The sequence below is a fragment of the Pterocles gutturalis genome, unplaced genomic scaffold (assembly GCF_000699245.1).
Source record: "Pterocles gutturalis isolate BGI_N339 unplaced genomic scaffold, ASM69924v1 scaffold31857, whole genome shotgun sequence".
NCBI classification, from domain to species: domain Eukaryota; kingdom Metazoa; phylum Chordata; class Aves; order Pterocliformes; family Pteroclidae; genus Pterocles; species Pterocles gutturalis.
In genome coordinates, this window is record NW_010116468.1 from 5,874 (window position 1) to 31,776 (window position 25,903).

Consider the following 25,903-nt stretch of genomic DNA (forward strand, 5'->3'; position numbering starts at 1 on the left):
TGGAATTTAGGATCATAGACTTCCTCTTTCTCCCTACAGGAAGCAGGTGAAGTTGGGAGAGAGAGACCTGAATCCTCTTCCATATTCAGCGACACTGACAAAGGAAGGACAACGTAGTCTTTACCATCCTGTAGAATGCAGTGAAAAAATACAAAAATTAAATAAGGCTACAGAGATACACAGACATAAACAGCTGCACACACATATGTGGAGAATGCATCAGTCCAACAGAGCTACCTTGGTAGTTTTGTTAAGCTATGAACATTATACCACCCTCACAGCAGCAGCTTAAAAAAGGGAAACTTAGTAAGAGCCACTGCCAAGTAGTTTTCCATTAAAAAAAGAGATTTATATATGCCATACTGTGACATAATGCATAAACTGGACTTTTCTTGATGTCTTTGAAATAAAAAATTAAAATTTCAGTAACGTTTGAATTGCAATGACACAAAAAAACATGACCCTGAGGGAAAAAATAACCTTAAACCAAAAGTGAGATTCAGTTGGACTACAGTATATGAATAATAAAGCCTAAATAAGGTACAACAAGTACATGAAAAAAGAATGAAATGGAGACAGCAAAAAAGGAAGTTTTCTATCAATACTTTGGAATCTAACTTGATGTAAATAAACACAATAATATTTTTAAAAATTTATTCCACTTGTTTACATTTCTGCTCTAAAGTATGAAGAGAAAAAATGGATTATGCATCCTTCAGTACTGCATACCTATTTATAACCCTGCAAGAAATAGTTCTTATCCCTTTTGGACTGCAATATGACACACATATAATTAGCTATTAGTTATCAGACAGTAAATCATGTTTGTCTTTTATAGTCATGGCACACTACAGTTTATTACAAGAAAGTCTAAATCATTATCAATCCATATTAGGTTATGAGTAAATATATATACAGTACATTCTGAACATACAAGGAAACATGTTTTTTACTGTGAGGGTGACTGAGCGCCAGCACAGGTTGCCCAGAGAGGCTGTGGAGCCTGTACCTCTGGAGATATTAAAAAAATAATCTGGACATGGTCCTGGGCAAACAGCTCTAGGTGCTTGAGCAGGGTGTCGTACCAATGACCTCCAGAGGTCACTTCCAACCTCAGCCAGTCTACGATTCTGAGACACATAAGATTCAAGTGCCTCTGTAGGAAAGTGAACAAATTCTATCCTTTCTGAGTTTTGGTATGCACAGAAAACACAATACTTTGGAAGGACAGGTAATTCCAATCACTACCAATAGGTCAGAAAGGGACAAGTAGTCTAATGGGAAAGCACATGGCAAAATCCAGCCTCCTTCATCTGACTGCTCATATCTATTGCCCTTATGGCCCTGTCCACACTTGCGGTGCAAGAAGAGGGAGCCACGAGATGGAGAACTAAGGAGTCGGGGGGCCCATGTACCCCACCCGGAAGCAGTGGGCTCTCTTACCACAATGCCTGTACACTGGACATGTCTTAATACACTCATCTGCATGGAGCTGCTGAAAGACTCCAGGAGAGTCTTTAAAAGGACTGCATCCAACATCCTCACATATGGTACAGTGATATGTGGCACAGTAAGATTGACAGGAGCTACCTGCTGAAATGCCTCTGCAGTACAGCAGAGCAGGGAACTGAGCCTGTGCCAACAACTCCCCAGCAAGACAGCTTAGTAACCACAGCGGTGGTGTCATGGGAAGCCCTCGCTGGCACGGCAAGGTGGCTTTTGGTAACCACAACAGAACACTGTGATCTTTCGCCTCCCAAATCATTCTTCTCTGCAAGTTGCCCCCAACTGCTGGTCAGTAACGGGAACACTGGAAGAAGCCCAGGCTCCCTGATGGCTCCAGCGGACAGTACCCAGCCATGGGATTTTGTGGCGGCTGGCAGAAGAGGCAGAGTTCAGCTGGTGGTTTTAGCAACCAGAGAATACATTTCATGTACCTGACGGACGTTGGCTTGCAGTAAATTCCCCAGGTGCTCCACCAGCTCTGAAAAAGTTGGTCTCTGCTTAGGATCTCCGTGCCAGCAATCCAGCATTGTTTGGTACCTAGGACAAAGCCCATTAAAATATCAGCATAAAGAAAACAGCATCTACTGCTTGCTCCAGCACCTGCTGTTATTGTGGGGTAAATGTGGGCAGCTGAAAGAACAGTTTCTCACATTTCTGGTGTTGTATAGTCTGGTGCTCTCATTCTTGTTCCTTCTTTCAGTCTTCTGCAAAATTCTTCATCAATTTTCACTCCGGGGTATGGTGACGCGCCTAAAATGAGAGCAATGGTAATTTTAATGCATTAGACTCTTAATTCTGGGATTAATTTTCAAACAAATAAAGTGCTGTGGGCTGAGTTAATAAGATAATTCAGTATATTCAGATGTGCAAAAAAAAAAATCTATTTATGATGGAAACAGCAACTGGTGGAGTAAATGAGGCACATCATCACATACTGAAATTGTATGAAGAAGCATTTCAAATCCATGTTCCTACATTTACATTTTTAAGGAAATTTGAGTATTTTATTTTGATGGAGAAAATAAACAGGAAATTTTCAAGAAGTAGAAAAAAAATTGCTAAGGATGATCCAAGAACACTTTGCCTGCTTTCTTCAGACTCTGCTGTTTGAAATTTAAGATGGCTCAGTAAAATTAAAGTGACTCACCCAATGAAAATATTTCCCATAGCAGAACTCCAAAAGACCATACGTCACTCTGAATGGTATATACTCTATCAAAAATGGTTTCTGGTGCCATCCATTTTAGGGGTAATCTGGCCTGAAAGCATTTCCATAAACAAAAAGGTATCACAGTTTAACAAAACACTGAGTTTCCACAAACCCATTTAAGGTGAAAAAAAGAAGGGGTCCTGACTTCATATTAATTCTCTCTCAAACAGAGAATCTGAAACTTACATCTCCTTTCCTGACGTAATCTGGGTCTTTGTAGATGTCTCGAGCCAAGCCAAAATCACAGATTTTGACCACGTTATTGTCTGACAAGAGGATATTACGAGCAGCCAGGTCCCTGTGGATGCACTGCAAAGAGAAGTAAACAACTTCATATGCTGCCTGTCACCACAGCTCTGTCCACAGAACTGATCTCTTTCACACATGTGCTCTCCTACCCTCAAAGGCCAGATAATTCTTAAAACCTCTTAAGAAAAAGAAACCTCAGCATCAACAGTTACTGATATTAAGGGCTTTTTTTGATGGTCACAACTGATTCACCTCAAGGAGACTTATGTTCCCAAGCCCAAACATACATCTGTTTATCTACTATGCAGAGAGGGTCTTTGAAGTTAGCCAATTAATTATCCTAAGAATCTGACACAAAACAGGTTCAGATCTGATTACCTTTAGATTTACTTAGGTTCACTCAAATATGTGTACTCCACTCTCTCTCTGAAAAACATACCACACTAAAACACCGATTTGATTCCAACACAAACTAATCTTGACTACAGAGAGAAAAGTCCATGTCTTTATCTGTGCGGAATGACAGCTTAGTCAACAGCCCAAAGACTTCAAAACTCAAGCCTCAACAGCTTGAAGTAAAAAAGGCAGGCTCTGAAGATGGCTGCAGTTTTGCTTCTAGTTTGAACTAGACATTTGAACATTTTGAATATGCAGGCCCTAGCATATTTTTACATATGCATACCAACCAGGATGTATGAAATGTAGACAAATGCATGTTTTTAGAAAAGACTCTGAAGTCTGCTCTTGAACACCTGGTCTGCACTCCAGAGCAGTGTTGTACTCCCCGCTTCTATTTCCTTTTCCCATTTCTAAGTACTTTTTGTTTCTATACAACTGAAGGCAATTCTTTGCTCTTGCTGTAATTTATATCCTTTGAAACATGTACTATACGTGTATAGGATCAAACCACAGAAAAGCACTTCTAGAAGGCCAAAATGCAGGCGAGGTGCTATTGACTGTCAGAGTGTCTTTGGCAAGAGACTCTCCAAGGAGTCATCCATGAAGTTTCACAGGTGAGTATCATCTCTCCTCACACTGCCCTTCCAATCCCGCTGCACAAGGCAAGGGGATTCACAGGCAACCTCCTCAGAGCAAACTCCTTTACTCTACTTTAGCTCTGATTACCAGAGAGTTGTCCCTAATTCCTTTAATCGTCCTCATAAGTCAGCTCCCCTTCTCCAACTACTTAATCATTCTTCTATGAATCGGTGACCCATAAGCCTTAGACAGATCACTAACATTTGTGTCAATAAATGCATGGGCTGTTCCAGTCTGTAGTATTAATGATTTGAGTATGTCTTAGGGTAAAAAAGAAAATGTTGCAGATGACTGCTAGTCCAAAGATGAACATGCTGTTTCCTTCTATAGACCTACAGCACTATTTCCTACAGTCAAATAAATAACATGCCACTCTTCCTGAGAAGTTCCTTACTTTGCGTGAAGCCAAGAACTCCATTCCCCTCGCCACCTGGAAGCTATAACAGATGAGGTCCTCCATGGTCAAAGGGTTCTTGCAAAGGTCTTCAGGACCAGCTGCAAAGAATCAGACAACAGTCAAACATGCCCTTTGTCACTGATTTCACTCATCACTGCTTCTTAGGTAAAAGTCCATTTTAACCTTATGCCACGTTGAACTGGAAGATCAAACTGAGCTCTCTTTTGGCTGTATAATTATTACTAACATCCCATTTTACACCAAACTAGATTTATGTAAAATAAACTTTGAGATGATGGGTTATACCCCAGGCATCCTTGCTTATTTCCAGAGTTACCACCAGTGGAAAGATTTGCAAAACAACCCCAAAAGAAAAACAACCAAAACTCAGCTCACAAGTTGCTAGGACAGGAAAGGCTTGCTGTGGTTTCAGCAGATGAATTTGGAAAGCGATGATAGAGAAGTCTCACCTAGTCCTTACAGAGGAAGAATATGCTATGGGGAGAAGGACTTGAATTTGTCAAAAAGCCCTGGTAATTTAGGGTAGAAGAAGCCTAACCTCATCCTCTAGTGACCTGGAGGAATAACATACTCAAGTATCCAACAAAAATACCTAGGCATTTAGTTCCTGCAAACTCAATGACTTTGCTCAGCTCTTGAGTTTAAGAAGAAATCTACCAAGAGCTACAACACTGGTGGCTAAAACCCTCATCTCAAGGCCTGCTTTACGTCCACATACTTCTTACAACATCCCAGCTCAGAGAGTCAGTGGTTATACCAGAGAGGTCTGAAAAGGACCAAAATGTTGTGGAAACGCAAAAAGTGCATGCCTGCCATTACCTATTATGATTGCATTGAAACCACAAGACCATACTCCCTGTTAACATACTGGTGCTTTTCTTTGCATTAAATTATTTTTAGTAGAAGTTAAGATACAGGCAGTTGAGCTACAGCTTTCCTCCTGACCAGCCTGATCCCACCACTTGCTGAAATTAGCGGTCTCTGAAACATGTTGGCAGCACTGAGCACTTCGTGCTGTCTCTGCCAAAGGAGAACATGGCAAATGCATCAGTGAAACCACTGCAGAGTGTACGTATATTCAGGGAAGGCTTTGAATGAGTGGATAATTCAGGTTTCCTGTTCCTGACAGACCACCTGTGCCGAGGAAAGGCAAATCAACTTCTCTGATAATAAGCAGTGAAGCAGATGGCATGTCCTGACATTTAACTTCTGGGTAAACATTGAGGAAATTCAGTTATCATGCTGGCGCATCCTTCTCTGTGCTGCCTTCAGAGTTTGTGCTCTACGATTTTCCGTGAACATGCTGGAACATTAAATAGATGGATCTCCAAAAGGCGGTGTACTAAGAATGCACCCTTTTCAGACAGGACATCACCTGGCATTGGGCTGAGTGGTTTGTGATGCTGAAGTAGGTAATCCATAGCTCAGGAACTTCGGTCATCCAGGAAATACCCTGCACATGGTCCCCAATGTCCCTCATCAGCCCCCACCGATGGCAGCTGTTCCAACAATAGGAGAAAACATATCCTACCATCCTCCTCTTCCACGTCACTCAGGGACCGCTCCTCCACAAAGCCAGAGCTTGCTGAGCTCTGGCTGCTTGTGATGCTGTCCAGCCGTCGCTTCAGGTCTGTGGAGACATCACCAACGTAGTTCTCCTTCCCCTGCCGAAACCTGGCGCTTTTGGTCTAGAAATGTGAGGGCAGGAGAAATGAGAAGCAGAAAGAGTGCCAGGAGCTTCCTGGGGAGAGGTAATGACGCTACCCATGGTCGGTGTCACAGGCACCACTGAAGGCAGGGAGGGTAGCCCAGCACTGGCACGACCAGACACTCTGCTCCAGGCCAGCTCTGGTTGGGGCACCAGGCTGGCACGGTGACAGCACAGGCAAGCCCCAACCCATGGCCATATGGGCTCACAGCTCAAGCACCCTCTGCCACTCCACAGCACGGCTTTAGCCTGCTCCCACCTCCTCCCAGTTGGCCCCCAGCAACATCTCCATGTGCTGGGGAACCCATGCATGCTGAGGAGCTGGCCTCAGCCCCCTGGCACCCACCACCTGTAAAGCACGTGTGGATGCTGCCAAACCCCCTCTCACACACTCGTGCCTCTCTGTGCTGCTACAGCTTTACCTCCCGCTGCTGCAAAGGCCCTTCTGCTAAACCTCTAACTTGGCCAAAATCCCAGCAGCCCTCAAGATCTTATTACTTCCTTCTTCCCCCAAGGCACCAAATGCCTCTAGGGAGGATGCCAGCCCCACAGGCTTCCTCCACCACATTTCCATTTTCTCCTGCTTCAGTTTCGTGACTTTTCTCCCCTGGCAGGGCCAGTTTTTCTATGGCCGATTCCCATCCCCACCACCTGTATAAGCAAGGGTCAGCACCCTCGTGAAACCCTGCCTCTTCCTTCAGGGCCTCTCAGATATTTGTTTATCCTTTTTACCTCACAAGAGGATGCAGTGAGTTGCCTTTGCCAATATAACATAGTAAACAATGACTCCAAGGATAAAGAAAAATAATCCCCTGGAGAACTGACAAGCAGTTTGAAGAAGCTCTGACCTAAACACGGCAGCTGCAGGAAGACTGAAGCTCAGGTCTACCAGCGCGGCAGAGCACAGCCCAGGGGCCTTCCTCCTGGCTGTGGGTAAAAAGGGCAGGGTCCTGCACATGGTCCTCGGTGCTGGGTACCCGCAACCATACTCTTCATCCAGCAATCTGACCCTTGGAGGGGACGTATCCTCCCAACCCTCTCCAGAAATAAGACCCTCTCTCAGAGGCATCCAGAAATGAGTTTGAGAATGCCAGCCTCCATCCTCCCCCTCCCTTCAAACTGGGGTGCAAAGAGGGGGTGCTGTGATGGAGCTCCCCTTTGCAAAGGATTTGGGAGGTGAAAAGCTGAACGTAAACTCATGAGATACATCATTTATACAAAATGATTAACAGCAAAAAAATATGTATAGCCTGGTTCAGCAACAAGCCAAGGGGATAGTGGAAAGGATAACCACCCATCTGATGGATATATACACTAAGCAGGGAGTGCAGTTATTTAAGGTGGTCTGGAGCTTAACTAAGAAAGGAAAAAATTCAGGCTGATAATCAGAAAAAACTTCCTGACAGATACGGCCAAGTGTAGAATAATCTGCCAAGGGAAATAGTGGAAGCCCAGTTCCTTTGCACATTTTAAGCTAACAATAACATAATAGCTACATTGCAGGGGCCAGGGGAAAGACTAGATGACCTCTGATGTCTTTGCCATCTCTCATTCCCATGAGAAGCACTAGATATTCAGCGTCCCCAAGGATTGCCACGTTAGTCTGCACTAGAAACAGAAATATCATGTGTGGAAAAACCCCACCAAATCAAGCTTTATGTTGTTAACCTTGACTCCTTACCTTGTACGGAACAAATTCACTCCTCTTGCTCCGTAGGTAGGCTGACAGATTTCCAAACTTGCAATATTCCACGATCACCATGAGTGGGCCTGTACAACATGTAAAGCAATTCCTTAGAAAGCACATTTATATTCCACCTTATCTCACAGCATAATTTGTCACTAGAAATAAATACATTTCAAAAAACATTCTACTACCCACAAGTTTTTAAAAATATCAGTATTAAAAAAAAAAACAAAACACCTAATCAAAGCAGGGAAAATATTCCTTTTCTGCTAAGGAAGGAAAAGAAGGAAAAGAAAGCACATACTTTTGAAAATCACAGGCCTAACTTCATATGTGAAAATGTATAGTGGTGTGCTTATACTTAAAGTGCCAATAACTGCCTATGCTAATTGACATTGTAAGGATGTGACATACATATTTGAGTGAACTTCAGTGCAATTAACCGCTAATCTGTAATAAAGTACACAGGTGATTATCCATGCATTTTCGTGCAGGTGGTTTAAATCCTAAAAACTTAAAACAGGAGTCTTGGTTTCAGACACAGATGCCTTAATGTACAGTCCTAATGTGGTATTTCATGCTCAAGTTGCTTCATATAGGCACATGCTGGAATGACAAAATTCCATCCTAGGTTCCAGATACTGGCCATGTCTATTTTATATTGGAATAAGCAAGGAGATAAATATTTATGGATTACATTTCCTTCAACTACTGCACTTCTCTCACGGAACTTTACAAATTAAATTCTGATCCCACAGTAAGCCAACAAGTCAGCTTCCCTGAAAAATTATTACTGAGTTACTTTACAAAGAATTTCTTCCAGATTAGCATGCAGTGCTGGATTTGTTAAACAAAACATCTGTCTCAGATTATAAAGTAAAATAGGTTCATCCACACAGAGCTGGACGCCAAACTGCAATCTCCTCTCCTACACAGAGGCACCCACAGCCCATCCACAGCCAGGGAGGGAACTCACAGCTTGCAGTCGCACTATAGCCGGTGACAAGAATAAGACCATCTAGTTAAATCTGGTACTAGACTCAGACTTAAAGTCTGTTGCATGCGGTGTGTCCACCATAAAAGTGGATTTAGGGTACAGAAAAGCAAAGTGATAGAACAACCAAGGGATGGAGCTGAATGCAGAACTCAGGGTTTCTGAGCTCTTATTCCACCTCTGGACCTGCTCACTCTTACCAGATTTTTTTTTTTTTTTTTTAAATAAGACAATTTCTCCCAGCCCTTAATTTTGAAACTCAATTTACCATGCAGCATAAATGGCAGAAACAGGGTTTTACTTAGCACCTTCCCACTCACTGAGAAGTTACTCACCTCCTGGCTTTGTGCAGGCTCCAAGTAAATTGACAACGTTGAGATGATGGCCAATATGAATGAGGATCTTCAGCTCCGACATAAGTGCTCTGTGCTCACTATGGGTTGCACCCTCTGCAGAGGTAAAACAACACAGATCAGGAGCAGCACAGGCAGAAACCTTTTCCCCTCCTCTGCATTCTCTTCTGTATTCTTCCAGTCCATCTAGTGAGAAGTCTTATTGGTTGGTAGTTTGGGTCAGCTACACTGCAGGACACTGATGAAAGCCAGACATATGCATGACAGGGTTGCTTTTGCTCTGCTTTTAACCATTTTCTAAAATTTGCCAAGGGCAGTACATCAGAACAGGGACACAAACAATCCAGATTAGCAAACACCTTTTTTTCCTGCAAACCTTCTGAGCAGCTTGTACTCTGCTGTTTGACCCTCCCAGACAAGAGCCAGAAGCATTGTCCTATAGCCTTTTCTGGGCTCCATGCTAAGGGTCCAATGGGTCCACAGACTGGGGGAGATAGGGCCAGGGCCAAACATGCCTGATCCTGCAGTGTCACCAAAAGTCTAAGACATGGCTGGTGTCCTTATCCCACAGGGACAAAAGTGGAAGAGGAAAGAGTTGAAGCAGTGGTGAGAGAGGGGCAGAGGAGCCAGCTCTCTGCAGGCTGCCTGATCACTGGGGAGCTGGAGGGACAGGGCTTTCTCATTTTTATACTCATTACTGCACTCTCATCCTATTGCAATGAGTCTGCAACAGGTGCTGCCTGTGCTTGCGACTGCTCACACTGCCGTACTGTCTGCTGTACTATCAGAAGTCCCCCAGCTTTCCCACCCTTCCTGCAGTACACCACAGGGTGCAATACAGCCCCCAGCTATCAGCCAAGACATTTTGCTACCCCAGCTACATCCTCCTCAGGAACAGTGTGTCTGGGAACTGCAGCTTTCAACTTTCTTGTGGCAAATGCGAAGCCCTGTAATATGATTTAAAGTGAGGAGAAAGCTGTTGAAAACTACTACTCATTTTGGAGCATGCCCAAGCCATTGTCTGACACTTGCAGAAAGCTCCCTACCAGGCTGCATAATGCAAAAAATGACACGTGCAAACAGCTTGCAGGAGCAAGTTTATATTCTGAACATGAGTAGATCCATAAAGCAATGGCTAAGCAACCACAGTCGCATTGCTCCAATTATCGATGAGGTAAAGGCAGGTACTTTCCCTTGACATTGCTTCATGCTTAACCAACTGTTAAGCTAAACTTGCATACACCATTGGTACAAACATTTTGATTATTTTCTATCTACTGGTATTGGCAATTATCCCTGTATTGTGCATTCAAGGTGAAGTTTTAGTCATCATTTTTACCTTTAAGCATTTTGACAGCCACTGTTCTGCAGGTAGCAGTTTTGTCAATCCCAAACGCATCTGCCTCTATGACCTGGCCAAAAGCTCCACGGCCTAGAGGTTTACCTTGAAATGAGAAGATGAACAGGCTCTGATTTATTTGTCTGGCACAGTGGGTAAAAGATGCAGGATAAAAAGCAAATGTAAACTGAATTTAGGTGTCAGAAATTAACATAGGGCTGATAATGAGGAGACAATGCATTATATCTTATGGGACCAGAGAGCACACCTGGGGGTCCTGCATCAGGGCAGCTCCATGGCAAGCCAGGACCTGAAGCACCCTCAGGTACAGGATTGGCTGCAGTATCATTTAAAGGGCTCGTGCAGTGAAGACATACCTAGCTTTAGCCGGTCTCTGGGAAACTCCCACTTGCTGGCATCATATGGGAGCCGTTCACAGTGCTCATCTATAGGGACTTCATCAGGATCCATGATGATTGACAAGTAGCCAGTCTTCATGTCCCCTCCATTGGCCTGGAAAATAGTATTAGTTGTAGTTGCACAGATTTTTTGCTGGTGATGTGCAGGCAAAGTGCCATTTTCTCACTTTGTAGTGTTCCACTTGTTCCCAGAAATGCCAGGCTACCATTTCCCTATGCCATGTCATCATGAGTGTGATCATCACTAATTACTGCACTTTTGTTTTGTTTTGTTTTTAATAAACAAAACCAGCTGAAATATTTTTTCTTTTGTGAGGGCCCATTCAATTAAAAACAAATTTCTGTGCCCCCAGTTCCAGGCAAGAATGTTACGGCATGGAGAGAAAAAATGTGTCTGTTGATTTAAGAACAATGGAAAGAAACAACACAAAAGGCCTCAAGTCAGCTCTCATTTGTCATGCAAGACTGGTGCTGATAGGACAGTACTAGAATTTTTTCATTACCCGCTTAACGGTCCGGAGGATGATTACAAGAAGCAACCAGAAGAACATGGCAATCACTGCAGTGCCAACGAGGATAATGAGCTCCAGATTTGTTTTCTCTTCAGCGCCTGGGAAGAAATAAATGAATATCTGAGTGACAGTTGGAAGCATATTGGTTTTGTTCATTCATTAAAGTAGAGAATGGGGGTCCTTGTTCTGTAGTGCAACATGGAGCAAGTAAACAAAAGCAAAACAAAACAAAAAGGTTGGTTTTTTAATGTTGGAATATTACACTTAGTTTAGTACTGTTTCACACACCGTGCAATTCCTTAGCATCAATTTTGTTCAAAGGACAGTATCTGGACCTTTGGAAATAATAAAAAATAAAATCTCACATTTTAAAAAGAAATAATTGTTTTGGAATACTCAAAATGAATGACTCTCTCTAGAAACCGGCCCCCCCACCCCCACATCACGTAGTAAATAAAGAGCTTTGAGAAGGTCCCGGAGAACAATCTCTGTCTTGTCTCTTTACATGCTTCAGTGAGGGCACGAAAAAATGCAGTTCTACAACAACACATGAAAATGAGGACTCATTTACAACATCCCTTTTCCAGTAAAATAGTCCCCAGCAGATACCACTTGAACATCTATTAATGCACAGGAGCAGCTCTCTTCTTCAGCTCCCATTTGCCATATCATGCTCCTATATTTCATCTCTTGCACCATATAGATTTTCCTACACATTAGCACACTCCATTGCAAGACCCTGATGAGCTGCACTGTAAAGCTCTTGGAGTAAAACAGTATGTCCTACGCAGATTTCCAACTTTTACAGGCATGCCCCAGACATATTTGCCACAGCAGCCAAAATCTGCATTGATGTCAGCTGCAGATAATTTCAACCCCATGTAAACATATTGCCCAACATCTTAATATCCTAATGGGACCTATAAGAATAACAGGATACTGCTTTAATTATCTTAACAGAACAGATCAGATAATCACCCTGACGTGTAAGACAGAGGTTTGTGAAGGATTCAGCGACTAATTTTTGCAAACGTACTAATATCAATGGCAAGGACCTTTTAGTTCAAGGTTTCTCACTGCACAGTCCAAACTCTTGCTCAAAAGTCCATCATTGTTCCAGTTACTCAGACTGCAGACTAATTTCTTGTTAGGATTTATTGTTTATTATTGCAAATTGCATTTTTGTGTGCCGCAATAGGACTGGAATAAATGAGAGACTAGGCTCACAAATGCTACTTTCAGAGCTTGGTGGACTAAGGCTGGAGTATTCTAATCCAAAAACACTACCTGTTCCTATCACTGAAATGGGACAGCAATTGCAACAGACTGCACAAAGTCTTCACTCTGTTTTTCTTAGGTGCTGTGACAGCAATGATGTCATTTTAAAAGTTACAGCTGTTAAAAACCGCAGTAAGACAATTATGCTACCAAGACAATAGAGGTGCCCCAGGACACCTGCAGGTTGGAGTAGGTTCTGCTGTATAGGTTTGCATGCAATATAGACTGGCAGAGTTTTCTTTGCAACCACAAGTAAGACAGATTCAGCTTTTGTTGAAAAGCAATAAACAACATTGCAGAGAAAAAAGCATCAGCCTCTGCAGCTGGGACTACAATGGCTATGACAGCACCCAATTTGAGCTTGATAGGAATGGTCAGGATTTTTTGCAAACCTCACGGTGTATTTTCAGATCTAAAATCAGAATAGCCAATAGATTTTCCTTTCAGTGATCATTACAATTTCATGCACAATCTGGAAAGAAGCTGACGCTAACCTTCCACTGAAAAAAAAGCCACTGCTTTTCTGCATCCGAGGACGTTGCAGGCAAGGCAGGTGTATAGCCCTCCATCTTCTTTCCTCACTCGACGTATGGTTAGTGTTTTGTTTCCGTCTTTCAAAACAATACCTGGAAAAAATCACCATTGTTAGTTCTGCTATTTTTATCCCAGTTTGTGCTAAAAATTCAAAATGATACTTTTCCTGGTGAAAATTAGCAGTGAGACCTATGAAAGAAAGCCCTTAAGTGATAGAAAATTTGTAGCAAAGGAGCAAACCTCACCTGAATCTTCAACAAGCGTTTCATTGTTTTTAAACCACATGATGTTTGGAGGAGGAATGCCATTTGCTGTGCATGACACTTCTATGGTTTCACCAATGTTTGTTGTTTGATTTTCCAGATTTCCTACAAGTGTGGGTGCCATGGGCTCTGTTAGTTCAAAAATAAGGCAAAATGAATGACCTTTTAAGAAAACATCAATTTTTTCAGTAATAGCACTTGATGACACTCCATGCGCTGGGCCCCCTAACAAAGTCTCAAATCCTTTTATAACACCAATGGTCACAGCATTCATGTTAAGCTCATAGTTAAACTTCCACATGACATGCAAAATCTATAATAGCCAATGAAATTTTAACAGTATTGATGTAACCTGCTTTAGATGGTTTAATTTGTAACTGCTCAGGCTGCTGAGGGAAGAGGGAATAGGTGAGAAATTGCTTCCCTCACTTTTCTAATTCCAGAGTAGTTATGAGAAGTCTGATACTGCCATCAAACATCCATTCAGGAGAGCCCATGAACACGCATAGGTATTTTCCTGAATATGCCTAATCAGCCTAGACATCTATGTCCCAAAGCAAGTCATCACTATTTGTGTGAAAAGCTGATTGATTTTCAGCTTGCATTGCTTGCAACTGAAAACTGGCATCACTTCAGGACAGTTTTAAGTTATAGACACTACTTCAAACCCAAGATTCAGTGACACAAAGCGGTAGCATTAATGTCACAACGACACACATGCATACATAGCTAGAAGGAAAAATGTGTTTTGAACAGTAAAATTGAGGAGTTATTGAGCTAACCATGTGCCACTATTTGTGCAAAAGCCAAACTCATCTCCTTGCACAGCACAGTAGCTGGGTCAGTGTTTCCTCACTGGTACTGACAAAATAACAAGTCCCTGCTGCCTGGACAAGTCCCAGACCTGCATTTTACAATAAATGGTCTAAATCTACTTAACAGACTGAGTGCGCCATTAAGCCAACACATGCAAGGCCTGAAGATTCCAAAAACTGACACTACTGAAGTTATTTTCATACACAGCCACCCATTTTGGCTCACAGTAAGAGATGTGTACCTTGAACGGTGAGGTGCTTCACCAGGCAGTGCTGTGTTTTAGCCTTTTTGTCCTGAGCAATGCAAACATAGTCACCTCCATCCTGTAGGGAGATGTTACGGAGGATGAGCTCTAAGGTGACATTTTCACCATTGGTATTTGAAACAGTTGCATTCAGCTTCTGGAGAGCATTGAGGTTCTTGCAAACGGGCATGGGCAGCCCTCCGAAGGGAGCCTGAGAAGCGTGGGCACTGAGTTTGTACCATGAGAGCTTCTCAAAGGTGAATTTGTCTGCAGTGCATTGCAAGGACATGTTATCCTTCTCTGTGAGCTGATTCTGAGGCTGGAGATTAATTTCAAGACCCCCTGCAAGTTAAAAAAATAAAATAAATTCCTATTAGGTTGCACATTTTGTTGCCAACAGTAACTTGAAAAAGCCATTTTACAAATATAGCCTTATCCTCATCTTGGCCATTTGTAAATAAGAAAATAAAACACTGTAAAATCAACATGTAAATAGTACAATCTCATTAAAAACAATAAATTTAAAATGGATCAAAGAAAGGCCTGTGTAATTAATATAGTTCCTCTTATTGTAGAAACTTCTGGCAACCTAAGGTGATTCTTAGCATTATCTGGTAGTTCAATTTTAGATTCAGATTAAAATATTCTTTCAGCATGTGAATTTGGGGACTGATTTTTAAAAAGACAAAAGCTCTTTGCCTCTGTTTTTGAAACTGCTAGTCTTGGCTTTTACAGCACGTCTATTCATTTTGTGACTCTACCATAATTTCTCTGTAGCTCTTTTAAGTGACTACAAAAGCCCAACAGCAACCACTCTGAGGACAACAGTGCCCATTTTGCAACATTTTCACAGGACCACCACTCCACTGATGCCAGCAGAACTAATCACTTGGCTGAAGTTAGGTGGTGACTTTAAAGACTGCATTAGGAAAATCTTAGGAAAACCTAAATCCCTAAACAATGAAGGAATTTTATAAAGGACAGGAATCAGACAACAACATTGAAGCACCTATCATTAGTGAAACAGATGAAATAACATTCATTTAAGGTGACTGTCCTCAACAGAGTATACTTACTGGTCACATGAAATGAGATAACTCTCTCACTTGACCCAGCTCTGTTTGTAGCCATACATCTATACAAAGCAGATACATTTGCTGCTTGAATCACAAGGGTGCTCACAGTCTACAAAAGAACAATCAAACAATTTCATATCGCATCAATGCTAAAGTACGTACATAAGCCTGACCACCCCAACAGCTCAGCAAAGTGCTCTGCAGGTTTCTGCCCAACCGAAAATCTCTCCAAAGCATGGCGGGAGCACAGTCCCCTCTTGACATTTACATTTTTGTCCTTAAGCGTGTAACAATCAGGCAAAAGAAAACAAGAAAAAGCAGCCTGTCAGAAGGCAGACGTTGGGATATGTGTTAATAAATGCTGCACCCACAACTTTTTCTGCTCTTCAGTCTCTCCAGCTTCTCCCTATTACAGCTAATTGGCAAGATTAACTCACCCAACTTCAGACTGCTGAAAGGTAAGCACTGAAATCTAAGTAAGCTATGTTCCTCAATGGAGACTCACTTTGGGTCTGTGTCTAAAGGACTTGAAAGCATCTGTCTCTGCCTATTGGTTTCACTAGGAGCTTGCACGACTAGTTGAGAGTAGATCTCCAAGTTTAATGATAAGTGAAAAGAGTCTCATCTCTAGTGATATATTTCCAGATATGTGGACTGCTGAACAGGGCTAATCATCCCCAACTAACAGAAAAGAAACTCTGCTCACCTTTGTTTTACCGGCAATAGTAACGACTTGGTGCTTAATTTCAACCTGATTCCCACCCTTTCTCTCCGAGATCACTTTCCATTTCCTGCACGCATACGGATTGGCTCCTGAGCGAACTTTCCTGAGATGTAAGTAGAGACATATGCGTTAGGTAAGACAACTATTCGCTCTTCAAGAGGACAAAGGTATTGGTTTTTTTATAATATACAGATATTTATCTGTAAATCAGATGCACCACTGGCCCCAGACTGTATCTGGGAGGGAAGAGTATGTTTCTGGAAAGATTTCTAGTAAATTGCACCCTATAACCTTCTGAGACCTTTGTGCACTGTAAAATAAGGAACCCTCAAGCCTAAAGGTGAATTTCCTAATTAATCTGCCTGTGTCAGATCAATCAGGATGCTTGGAGGGAAGCAGCTATTCTGGGAACAAACCTCCATTCATAAATGGATGATTCAAGTTAATTTAGTTCAAAGGAAGACAGAGAGACACAGAAATCACTGAACTCCCTACAAGAATTTATTGAGGACAGTAGCCATTGTGTAGGAAGCAACCAGGCACCAAAGGAAGAAACTAGTGGAAATCATTTTAAAAACAACAACAGGAAAGAAGAATGCTGCTTTTTTTTTCTGGCTTTTTTTTTTTTTTTAAAAAAGGAAATCTGGGCTTATGGCAGGCTCAGATAAGGGAAGCTGCGTGAATCTCAGTCATGCACTCTCTCTATCATTCCCCAACATCAAATCAGTGCACTTCCTCTGAGATACACTTTCACACAGATAAAGAGCACAGTCACACTCAGCACTTGAGTGTAAGAAAAAAAACACCACAAGGATATGTAATTAGCATAAACAGCAAATTTCCTCTGTTTGGGATGAAGTTTTGGGCCTGCAGCCCACGAAGAGATCTAAGGGGAGGGCACACAGATAGCTGCACTTCAAACTCCACACAAGCCATGAAGCCCTTAAAGAAAGCGTGAGGGCAACATGCAGGAGCTGCCAGCTCCACACTGTGGGTGGCCCCTGCCTCTGCCGACAGTGATGACCTTGGCAGAACCTGCCTGCAACAATCTGCCTACTAAGTACAACAATCTTTTCTTAATTGGCCATTGGGTTTGCACTTAGTAACAAGCCTGGACAAGGGATGCTTCCCAGAAAAACCCAACCCAACCCAAACATCCCTCAAGAGCTATGTAAGATGCAGAAGATGGCAAGGGCTGAGCACTCACTGGGGGCTGAAAGTGCACTCCTCCTCCAGCTGCCAGTGCCAGAGGATGGTGGCGGGTGGCGGGACAGCGTAGACGGTGCAGGTGAGTGCCTGTGTTGACCCGTACTTGTAGGAGTCAACAGGGGCCAGCAGCGCATTCTCGCCGATCTGGGGGGGCACTGGAGGAGAGAGCAGCAGGTTACACCTCTCAATAATGGCTCCCCATTGGCACCACATGCACGCATTAGACCCACAGCGACTAATTCACGCCATGCCCCACATCTGAGTGCAATGCAGAGCATCTCCAAGGCTATGTTGTGAAGAGGTGAACCTGCCCAACACCTTGAGGATCAGGCCCTTAAGATGCAATGCTTAGGATCTCCTATAACATCTCCCTTCATTATCCTCTCGTTTAAAATGCAGCCCTCAGACTCTCACCACCATGCCCAACCATTAAATGCATATTATTTTCTGATCACACTGCATGTAGCCTCACTGCCCCTTCCAAGATCTGATGTCTTCAAAGCATGGGGGCTAGGCTGTTTCCTGGGGAGCAGAGAGGAGAAGGAAGAAGAGGAGGAGGAGAAGGAAGAGAAGAAGGAGGAAGAGGAGGAGGAGGAGAAGGAGAAGGAGGAGGAGGGGTAGGAGGGGAAAAAGGGGAAGGAGGGGGAGGAGGGGGAAGAGGGGAAAGGTTGCACAGGGCAGGGCAGAAGAGCAGGTTCAGCCTGCATGGGGCAGGAAGGATGGGCGAGGCAGGACAGGGCCAGGATGGAGCAGGGTGGGGGAGGACTCCAGCAGCATGGCCAGCAAGGAGGGCAGGAAAAGAGCAGGACACAGAGGCAAAGAAATAATACACAGAAAACAAAAAAAACCTACACACAAAATATCATCACAACAGCAACACGAGGAGCCTGCAGCCTCTCAACTAGCACATCCTGGAGCCAAGAGAGACAGATCATCTCTGACCTACCAGGGCTGAGGTTCAAGTGCTCTCCTCCCAGCCACCACCCCCACTTAAATCTTCATAACTCTGGAATGAATTTAATCCTAAGAATGGTAATACACTGCATCCACATGTGAAAGAAAGGTACCCCTTTGGTATACCACTTACCGTTCACGAGCAGGGTAAATGTATGTCTCTTCTGCATCTTGTTAGTAGGGTTTGTAAGGACAACAGTGTAATTCCCAGCATCCTTTTCAGTTGCTTCAGTGATCACTAATGTGTAGCCAAGTTTAACTGTATGATTTGCATTGATGGCTTTTCCATTTTTATACCTGAAGAAAACATAGACCACTTTGAATACTTTAGAGATCTACCTAAGAATAGCTCAGTTTTTCAAACATGTTGTGTCCTGATTCTTACCATTTTGCCTCTGGTGGAGGATATCCTTTAAACTTGACAGGAATTTTGACTGTATCACCTAGTCTTGTCTCGACCACATTCTCCATTCTCTCCAGATGGATAAAAGGACTTTCTGAAAAAAAAATAAATAAATAAACTAAATGGTCTTTCCACATGGACAAAGGTGTAAATGCTCTCTGTTTGGGTTAGTATTTAACAGCAGATGGCAAACAGGGGCCAGTGACAGGACACCACTGGTAAAGGACAGGTGGCTCCAAACTGGGCTCTGGAGAGATGAACCAATCGTGAAAACCCAGTCCTTTTCCTTGCACAGAGGAACAGACCAGTTCCCCCACCAAGGAGCTCTGGAAAGCAGAGACAAGACTCAGCTCCCAGGGCAGTGTGCCAGCCGTCGGACCTAGTGTCAGACCTGTGTGTGTGTGTGTATACACATACACACACCATATCATAAAATTGGCTCAATCTACTCATTCCAGGAAATAATAGTATTCAAAACTACAATGTGATAAGGTTAGATACTTTCAGCCTCTTCTCAGGTATGTATTTGAACCATTGCAGTCACAGAATACTTTGAAATGATTTATGTTACTTAAGTTATAAACTTAAATTCAGACTAAGACAGCGATTAGACATTTAACTAAGATTTAGTATGGTATGGACTTAATATCTGATACACTCACTACAGCACACGATCTTGTTTGAGCTCTTGAAGAGAAACAGAGAGAACCCAGGGGAAAATTGAGCCTATCTTGAATCACTGTGCCACATAATAAGTTTGAATGTTAAAAAGAAAAAAAATCCATTAATATTCTGTCCCCTGAAATCAGACCTCAAGAAAACCAGTCTCCTTCAAAATATAAAACCCTTTGTTTGACTAAGTGATTAAAATGGGCCATTCTTATGCTGGCAATTTTTTTTCTAGAAGTAGGCCAGTAGAGCCGCTGCGGCTGTGCCCAAGAGGGGCTTGAGAAAATGCCGTAGGATGTGGCCTCGTACTTATCTATGCACTTAGCCAAAGTTGTTTCCTTTGCATCATTTCTGCATAACCAAAAGTCCATTGATTCATCTATTCATAACTTAAAAGATTAAAGTTTTATTTTCCTAGCTTCATTCATGCTGACATAGACCCTTGTCCCACAGAGCCACCAGCATCTAGCCTAAGTTCACCTGGAGTGAGAACAGGCAACCCTTATACAAAGACATCTACAAATATTCAGCTTCACAGGACCTCAGTGGGGTTGATACAGAAGAGGCTTATCTCAGTTTATTTTACAGACCATTTTTTTCTGTGGGATTCTACAGTTTTCACTAACATACAGCATCCTTTAAAATCTTACCATTAGCTAAGCTTGTGGTATAAAAATAATCCTATAGTGGGTGCAAGAGAAACACCCTAGCTGCAGTTTGGTTCATTTCTGTCATTTGATCCATCACTGAGATGCCTTCTTCATCCCAGTAATGAATCTCAAATCTGAAGCAACCAACAAAACTGAAGTGGAACATGCCATACCATGGATAATGAAGTAACTGCTGTTTTTCATGTTCATACGACCACTGGATGCTGCACAAGTATATCGACCTTTGTCACTTAAGGACACACTGTCAATAGTAAGAGTGCTTACAAACTTCTTTACTTCTCCTGCAGTAGTTTTTAAATCCCTTATGGTGGCACGTTTTTCCTGTAATAGACAAAAGACAGAGGTGTTTGGGAATTTTACTGTTACTCCTCCAGTCGCCTTTTGCATACCTGTATGTGCTAGCTGTTTCTTTGTGTATTATCGTCAACTTTGTCAATATTATAAAGGAGGGAGTGACATTATACCTAAATCAAATTTCATTGTGATGTTGGCACGTTAAAGTTGTTACGGATTTACCTTGATGGAAGGGTAGTCCCACTTAAAGTCAATTCCTACATTCAGTTCCGTCCTTACAGTGCAATTGAGAGCAAGTTTTTCTCCCACTGCCAGCTCTACTTGGTAGTGTGGGTTCATTGTCAGGTCATAAATTCGGTAGCCTAGAGCAAAAAAAAGGCACACAGAAAGAGGCAGGGTGAGAAGAGGTTTCTTTACAGCACTTAGCACCAAATTTCTCAGGTGAATTCACAAAACTCCCACTAAAACCCCAGCTACAAATAGGCCCCTCAATGCCCCAGTGCAGCATGATGATGGACGTACAAAGAAGGGATATGCCTGCCCTGAGCACTTCCCACCCGAGAGAACCGTGTCAGACAGCGGCGCAGCAGGATATGCGTGCTTGATCAGACCCACCAGCAGTGGGAACAGGCAGGAGACAGTGATCCAAGACACCTTCTTCTTACCCTTGTGAGACCTGAAACTAAAGGAGATATGTCCCCCTCCCCAGCAGTAAGCAGGAACTTTACTAAGAATAACAGTCTGGCATTGGCAAAATTCTCCAAAGTTTACTTTGTGCAATAAAATATTTAAAATATTCCAAAACAGATTATTCTGAACGCAGAAATTCTGCAGAAATTCTGAACTGGCTCTAAATCAGAATGACGACTCATGAACTTGGTGGAGAAGCAAGAGCCTGCTGCACAGAGTAAAGGGTGGAGCGCTGCTCTGCCTTTCTGCCAAGCAAGATGACTGTCCTGGTGCCATCTGGCCATTCAAAATGGTCACTGCATCCTTGTCCAAAAGAGAAATAGCTGCAGTTTCATCTCAGGCTTGATCCTCCACCAAATCATCATGTTCTTTCTGGATTTTGATGAACAACTGACAAAATACACCAGGAGAGCATAAACCTCTGTGAGAGTCAGGACATGGGTCTGAAGGAGACAAGACAACCCAGCTCCTATTGCAAACTTCAGACCCCTCATTCCCTTGGCACCCCCTCAGAGCAATTCCTTTCCATCTGCTGCTGATGGATGCCTGCCTCTAGTTCCCTTCAACTATGATTTGGATCCCGGAGAAGTGAATAAAGTACAGAATAGAGTGATTTTAGGAAAAAGGCTTGCATTGTCAGGAAAAAAGAAGATAAAAGTCCCTGGCATCTATGAAAAACACTAAAAATAGAAGCATTTACCCAATGATCATCCAGAAAGAACACAATACACCGCATTTAAAAGAATATATATCACAACATCCATTTTGCATTAGTTTCATTGTCAGTATTGAATAACGTAGAGTCCAACCAAATGTAATTGGTTCAGTATGTTGTAGGGAGCAAAATAACATTGGCTATACAGAAAAAAAACCACAAAACTTTAGCTTACCTACAACTGCGACTATGTATATCACAGACTGGTACCTTTCATCATCTATTTTAGCTTCACAGAAAACCATGCCCGCATAGTTGATTAAATGACTGGGTATAGTGAAGCCTTTTTTATTATTCCATGAAATTGATTTACCATCAGGAACAAATATCTTCTCTGGATATTTCTGTTTGAAATATTGATAAAATACATAGTCAGATTTCAAATATCAAACAACCCTGAATTTTCAAGTACAACATTTTTCATACTCGCAGGGTCCCAGTTTTAACATCCTGGCTCACGCAATCTCCCTTTCATAGGCAATCACTCCACACCTTGAAAGCTCAGGATCATGGATGAGTACAGTTACACCACTCACCTTGTAACCACAGACTGTAAAACTCACAGGGATGGAAAGAAGTTTTTAAGAAATGTATTTATACCTCAAGCAAAGTATTTATGTCACAGTGGCTTCAATTAACTTTTAAAATAATAATGGGCTTTTTCCTTACCGCATGTAGAGATACATTGAGATTCGATACAGTTCCAAGGCATGGCACTACCACGGTTTTATTCTTAGTGATGTATACAATGCCAAGCTGATCACTAACTGAAGTCACAAATGGAGATCTGTAATCTAGAAGAATATTCCATTGGTAAATGGATACTACTTGCCACATTATTATGGAGGAAACTTTTCCAATTTTGTTCTTTCCCTGTCTATTTCTTCTCAGATCAGGTTTTTATTCTTTTCTATGTAGTGAAACACTTAAAACACTAAACAGGGGGCATGTATTTTGACAGACGAACCCCTCCCCGCCCCCCAGCTTTACAACATCATTATTCTCAAAACAGTTATCAGCAGCAGCGCACACTTTGGAGAATAGCTTCCTGCCACCACAGTATTTGTGCCGACAAAAATCTGATTTACCCTAGTGTGACTTTCCTTGCATAAGTATTACAGGAAATATCAGTTAAAAGTAGTGACATGCTACATTGGCCACCCCAATAGCAGCATCCTTTTCAAAGTCAGACCGAAAAAAAAAGTAGATTCATGATCTTATAAAACAAGCTAACCTATGTACACAATAACATCTCATTTTTCAAAAGGGTAAAACTGTAAGACAACAGTAAAAAGGAAACGGTGCATAAGAAAACAAATATGAAGCCATTAATGCTAAAAGGCAGATGCTTCAATGAATGGGCTTACTTAAGCTGAGCATATAACTGGAGGCTTTACAGTGTCTGCGGTGCTCAGCTTCACTGATACCAACACAACTGACAGCCTGAGTTTGAAAACTTACGTCTTACAGCCTAAATAGATGTTACCATCACAGTCAACAAATGTACAGAAGATCATGTTTTGGGGTTGGCTTTATTTTGAATGTTATCAGATAGTACAAATTGTAAAAATGTTTGTATCTGTCATTTTTAATAAATGTACAATCTCTGTAATCCTCCCTCATATGAAACTCCTGGTGAGGTCAGTAATAGCTCTGCATTCATGAGGACAGGCTCGGAGTGCAGCAGAGATATGTATGCGGAGTTCTGGGTGGAGGAGAACAGCAGACCAAGTGCTGCATATGATAGGACAGTTCAAAATGACAGGTACAAAGGCTGTTGTACTGATGGCAACCAGCATATTGGCATGTAATTACTCAACATGAAAACAAGAAAAATAACAGTTTCACAGGATCAAAAATTCTAGGATTAACAAGTTTTAATGTCAAAACTATTTTGAGATACTTGTTATTCCTTTTTTCTTTTGAAGCTAGGGGAAGAGCCACCGAAGAGCTGTGTAAGCACTTACCTTGAACGTAGACATAAATGGTTGTAGCTGCCTGGTTGTCCCTGTAAAGGCACTTGTAGTCCCCTGTGTCATTGCCGATGACTTTTAGGAGAGTAAGGGTCTTGCAGTAGGGGCCATCGCTGCAGTCTGTCACAGAGATACGCTTCTCAGCACTGCTCCGGTTGCTTGGCCAGGACCACTCCAGTGGTCTCTGACCGCTGGGAAAGCAAACGTTAGAGGACCATAAGCATGTGATGAGCACTAGTACTGATGCCAAGGTGGCGAACCCCAGCCCTGCTAGTCTCTAAGGCTATGGAGAGGAACAGGCTTCATCCTGTCACATGAAGCATCAAGCCACGTAGAATAAATTCACATAAATCAACTAATTGTTAATACCTATAAAGAAGCTACTTGAGATTTACATTCTGATGAATCTAAGTGACACAGCACCCGAAAGGGACCATCAAGAGCTTGGCTCACCAGTGGGCTCCACGAGGACCCAGCTGATGCTTCCTGCTCCTGGCCACCCTGCCCTCTGCAGCTCTCCCTTGCTGCAACCCTCTAAGATAATTTCTAAAGTCTGTCAGGGAAAAGTGAGGTGGGGGCACAAAGGGAGTGGGGAGAAACAAGAGCAATGGTAGGAAATAGACCAAATCACCCGCAATTCTGTATAAAAACTCACTATATAAATCACTCCCATCAAAATCATGCTGGACAGATTTGCCCTTACCTGCAAGTAATATTTAGAGTGTCATTTGCAGTTATTGTGAGGACATCTTTTTGTATGCTAAGGGTCGGCTGATCCAGAGAAATCAATAAACCTGTGAAAACATGTATAAAAACCCTCAAATCAACATGATAAACAAAGTAAATGCTACTCAATCAGAAAAGCATTATATACAGGAATATGCAGCATGTTTTAAGCGGACACTTTCACATCACCTACTTAACATTGAAGGGTAAATAATGACTTTTCACACATCCCAGAAAGTTCAAAAACTCTGTCATAACAGGAAGCAAAGGCAGATGGTCAGGGGCTAGCTGCAGAGCACTACAATTCAGCCAGCCAGGGTGGAGTTCCTGTTTTCTTGCGTTGCCAATTTCAAGGTCTAACAAGAGGATGTGGGACATTGAAATGAAGTGAACCTTCATCTGATGATCTCACTCCCTGGGGAAAGGGAATACAGACTTTTCTTATAATAAATCGAATATACGTACATTCTTCAGGACTGCTGATCAATGAATTATGTGAAGAAACTCTTTTACAGTTTGTCACAAATTTGACATCCCATGAATTTATTTTATGCCATGATTTTCTAAGGTTATCTCTTTTCTCCCAAGCAGTTAGGCAAAATCTATTACTACCAGACTTTATTCACACAAGCATTTGCATCGCACCCACCCCAAGCCACCCACACTTGTGAGGGCTGCAATCCAGGTGCCAGTGCTCGCTCTGAGGCAACAGCCCAGCTTGAGCAACATTTGCAAGTACCACAGGGAGAGATTTTCAGTCTGCCCTGGCTGCTTCCACCACCGTCAGGAATCCCGCCTCACCAGGGCCAGCCAGCAGCCCTTACTGGGACAGCTCAGCCACCTATGATGGGCAACAAGAAAGCGTGGCCAGACTGGGACCTTCCCTATTTCCCTAGTATTTCCCCACGCTTTAATCACTGGCATCCCAAGCAGGTTCTTCACTGATTACGGGTTTCCCGCATTTGGCTCCAGGGACATTTTGCTCTTGGAAACGACGGCTGATGCCGAAGCCAAGTGAGCAGGACACTATGCCATGGCAGGCAGCCCTCTCCGACGGGCCAGCACCGGCCGGCCAGACAGGAGAGGGCAGGAGGACAGGGGAGGATAGGGCAGGACGGGAGAGGAGAGGAGCAAGCCCGCAGCTCTGGACGCCCCGTCCCACCCCGAAAACCCCCAGAGAACCCCGCACCCGCGCCGTTCCCAGCACCCGAACATCCCCGCGCCTCCTCTC

General features: G+C 42.8%; 1 protein-coding gene across 1 annotated transcript in view; it reads right to left on the bottom strand.

Annotated features, from left to right (window-relative positions):
* Nucleotides 1-24,763, bottom strand: part of KDR (kinase insert domain receptor (a type III receptor tyrosine kinase)) — a gene marked incomplete at its 5' end in the record, with an annotated part of 29,450 nt that extends 4,687 nt beyond the window's left edge. The window contains 26 exons of the mRNA XM_010075522.1: nucleotides 1-128; nucleotides 1,938-2,043; nucleotides 2,157-2,256; nucleotides 2,654-2,765; nucleotides 2,903-3,025; nucleotides 4,398-4,498; nucleotides 5,953-6,109; nucleotides 7,811-7,899; nucleotides 9,146-9,259; nucleotides 10,503-10,607; nucleotides 10,880-11,015; nucleotides 11,425-11,531; nucleotides 13,206-13,337; nucleotides 13,491-13,637; nucleotides 14,566-14,910; nucleotides 15,645-15,753; nucleotides 16,351-16,471; nucleotides 17,576-17,732; nucleotides 18,665-18,828; nucleotides 18,917-19,028; nucleotides 20,427-20,595; nucleotides 20,791-20,930; nucleotides 22,149-22,317; nucleotides 22,643-22,767; nucleotides 23,941-24,137; nucleotides 24,650-24,763. Of these exons, the coding sequence (XP_010073824.1) occupies nucleotides 1-128; nucleotides 1,938-2,043; nucleotides 2,157-2,256; nucleotides 2,654-2,765; nucleotides 2,903-3,025; nucleotides 4,398-4,498; nucleotides 5,953-6,109; nucleotides 7,811-7,899; nucleotides 9,146-9,259; nucleotides 10,503-10,607; nucleotides 10,880-11,015; nucleotides 11,425-11,531; nucleotides 13,206-13,337; nucleotides 13,491-13,637; nucleotides 14,566-14,910; nucleotides 15,645-15,753; nucleotides 16,351-16,471; nucleotides 17,576-17,732; nucleotides 18,665-18,828; nucleotides 18,917-19,028; nucleotides 20,427-20,595; nucleotides 20,791-20,930; nucleotides 22,149-22,317; nucleotides 22,643-22,767; nucleotides 23,941-24,137; nucleotides 24,650-24,763 (3,579 nt within the window). The remainder of the gene's footprint in view (nucleotides 129-1,937; nucleotides 2,044-2,156; nucleotides 2,257-2,653; nucleotides 2,766-2,902; nucleotides 3,026-4,397; nucleotides 4,499-5,952; nucleotides 6,110-7,810; nucleotides 7,900-9,145; nucleotides 9,260-10,502; nucleotides 10,608-10,879; nucleotides 11,016-11,424; nucleotides 11,532-13,205; nucleotides 13,338-13,490; nucleotides 13,638-14,565; nucleotides 14,911-15,644; nucleotides 15,754-16,350; nucleotides 16,472-17,575; nucleotides 17,733-18,664; nucleotides 18,829-18,916; nucleotides 19,029-20,426; nucleotides 20,596-20,790; nucleotides 20,931-22,148; nucleotides 22,318-22,642; nucleotides 22,768-23,940; nucleotides 24,138-24,649) is intronic.
* Between the last annotated feature and the right edge of the window lie 1,140 nt (nucleotides 24,764-25,903).